Below are 3,083 nucleotides of genomic sequence, written 5' to 3'. Positions count from 1 at the left end.
ACTTCTGGTAGTTCTCTGCTGATGTGCTGTTCCAGTCGTTTTTGGATAATCTTCAGTAAAATCTTGCTTGCATGTGAAATCAGTAAGATTGTTCTGTAGTTTCCACATTCTGTTGGGTCACCTTTCTTTGAGATAGGAACAAATATAGATCTCTTCCAGTCAGTTGGCCAAGTGGTGGTTCTCCAGATTTCTTGGCACAAGTTGGTGAGCACATCCAGGGCAGCATCTATTAGCTGAAATATGTCAGTTGGTATACCATCTATTCCTGGAGCCTTATTTTTTTTTCCTTATTTCTTCATGTAGAATAAAAATAATTCTTGAAGGAAACATAAAATTGCACGAAGAAATGAAAAGAACCTGTTAGAGCACGTGTGTAGACAATAACATAAATGTTCACTATGTAAAACAGTAATAAAATACTTTGTTTACCACAAAAAGATGAAGTAGAGAAGATTGAATAAATAGAAGACAAGCTTGTACTTTTGATCTATGTGCTTAAATAGTTCTTCCTTTTCTTTTTTTGCCTACCAAATTCAAATGTTCAGGTATTCAAGATTATTTACTCTCACTAGGGATAGAGAACTTCTTTTGTGCCTTACTACACTCATATGAGAGAATGATGGGCAGTCACCTCATATGCGATTTACTACCTTTGAAAACCTACTGGAGGGTCATCTATGTTCCAACTTGACAGCACACAACAACAACATACTTTATATGGGGAGCTCTGGTGATCTAGTGGCAAGGAGTTATGATATCAAACCAAAGCTCAGCTGCTTTATGTGGGAGGAAGTTGTACAATCTCCTCCTGTGTAGTTTTACTGAAAACTCTTAATGAGTCAGTTCTAACTGGAAGGCACATAATAACAGTATACTTTATATATGCCTCTTATTCTAACACCAAGGGCTCTGGTGGCATAGTCTCTCAGGAGTAGGTGCTGCTTAGCCAAAAGCAGCACTTTCCAATGATTCAAATCTACCAGCAGCCCAGTGGATGGACTGTTTCCTCCCATGTGATTTACATCTTCTGAAAACACTGAAGGGTCCTGCTATGATTTTGTTTCAACCCACCAGCAGTATGAGAGCGATTTTAACACCTAGGGAGCACTGATGACACAGTCCATAGGAATTGGACTGCTCACCCAAAGACCATGTCTCCTTGGCAGTTTGAATTCACCAGAAGCTCCATGAGAGAGAGGCAATGTCTTCCCTCACATTTTATAGCCTTTGGAACCTGCTCAAGAGTTGGTGATAGGTTGGTTCTGACTTCTACACCAATGAGAGGCTCTTAACACTCTGTCAATGTATTATATTGCTTTGTTTACGTATCTGTTCTGCTTATGTGACTAAAACTCCTTGAGGACAGTGTTATAGATCTTTTTTAAGACTTGTCGTAATTTCTGGGTAGTTATGAATATGAGTGAAGAGGTGAATGGATTATATCATTTAAGTTCCTTGAAAGTCAGTATAAATACTAGTTACCGTGAGGGAGCTCTAGTGTCAAGAAGCTGTGCTGCAATCCTGAAGGTGCGTGATTTGAATCCACCAGATGCTTCACTGGAGAAGGAGGGGCAACTTCCTGTGCCAGTCTGATCCTATTTGACAATACACGACAGCAACGAAACAAAAAGCTAGTTACCGTGAAGTTGATTCAGATCTCCAATGATCCATGTGTTTTCAGAGTAGAAGTGTGCTCCAGAGACCATTCAGAGACTATTTTTTAGAAGTAGGTCACCAGTCCTTTTTTTTCCTAGTGTAGAGTATCCATGGGAAGAGTCTAACCTTGAACCTTTTAATTAGCAGGTTTTAACTGTTTGAACCACCCAGGGATTCCAAAATCAGTTGCCATAGAACTGACTCTGACTTGGTAGCACCCATACCACATCAAACTTTAAATTTGCCCAGTTCATTCAGAGATAAAAGGGTGATAAAATGAAGTCAACCCTAAGCAGTTTCACTAACTTGGGACCAGGCTTAAAATATTATTTATTATTAGATAAAAATGGAGTCCCTGAGTGGTACAGATGGTTGAATTCTTGACTGCCAACCCAATGGATGGCAGTTCAAACCCACCCAGAGGTGTCTCAGAGGACAGGCTTGGTGATCTGCTTCCTAATGGTCACAGCTTTGAGAACTCTGTGAAGCACATTCTACTCTGGGACACATGGCATTGTCATGAAGTTGAATTCACTCTGGCAGCTAACAATAGTTAGATAAGAATATACCCACTGCGTAGTTACCATCACACTGAAGTTCCAAACTCCAGATTATTGTGAGAAGATAGAGAATAACTGCATCAGATCGCAAAATGGAAGTTGACTATATGAGTACATAACTGCCAAATTACATCCTTTCAGACTGTCAAGCTATTGAGAATCACTGCCCAGCCAAGTGCACACATTATCTTAAACACCATAGGCAAAGTTATTCTTGCCTTATACCTCAGTGTTGCCAGTCTTAAATCGTTAAGAGTGTAAAATAGTCTAGTAGTGGATAATTAAATGTGAAATGTTGGATAAGAATATAGTTTATAAGAGTAAGTGTGTTGGACAAAAGCAGTTAGTGATAACAAGCATTAGTGAGTTTTCCCAAAACTTACTTTTAAATTCTTTCTTCCCTAACAGATCGATAGACAACAGTTTGAAGAAACAGTTCGAACTCTAAACAACCTTTATGCAGAAGCAGAGAAGCTTGGGGGCCAATCATATCTTGAAGGCTGTTTGGCTTGTTTAACTGCATATACTATCTTTTTATGCATGGAAACTCATTATGAGAAGGTGAGGCTGTATGTATGTTCATGACATCTAAAATCATTTATTACATGTTGATATTTATATGGTAATGATTGCCATGAATTTGTAGGGACATTTATACTTTTTTGTTTCTAATGTCCACAGCATTTGTTGTTGTTAATGTGCCGTCAAGTCACTTGCGACTCATAGTGACTCAAAGTCAACAGCCCTAAACTCTGCTCTGTCCTGTGCCAGTCGCACTGTCTCTGACACTCCCATCCCAATTATCCCAGTCACTGAATCAATCCACCTCATAGAGGGCCTTCCCCTCCTGTGCTGTCCTTCCACCCT

The 3,083-nt window shown here is 39.5% G+C and overlaps 1 protein-coding gene across 1 annotated transcript in view; it reads left to right on the top strand.

Moving 5' to 3' along the window:
* The window catches only part of GOLGA7 (golgin A7), a 25,663-nt gene that overhangs the window by 5,184 nt on the left and 17,396 nt on the right, over positions 1-3,083 (top strand). The window contains exon 2 of the mRNA XM_006896998.1: positions 2,625-2,777. Coding sequence (XP_006897060.1) covers positions 2,625-2,777 — 153 coding nt within the window. The remainder of the gene's footprint in view (positions 1-2,624; positions 2,778-3,083) is intronic.

The sequence above is a fragment of the Elephantulus edwardii genome, unplaced genomic scaffold (genome assembly GCF_000299155.1).
Source record: "Elephantulus edwardii isolate Elephantulus edwardi_28Jun2011 unplaced genomic scaffold, EleEdw1.0 scaffold00195, whole genome shotgun sequence".
Classification (NCBI taxonomy): Eukaryota; Metazoa; Chordata; class Mammalia; order Macroscelidea; family Macroscelididae; genus Elephantulus; species Elephantulus edwardii.
The sequence above is the reverse complement of the archived record's forward strand: the minus strand, read 5'-3'. Positions and strand labels throughout refer to the sequence as shown.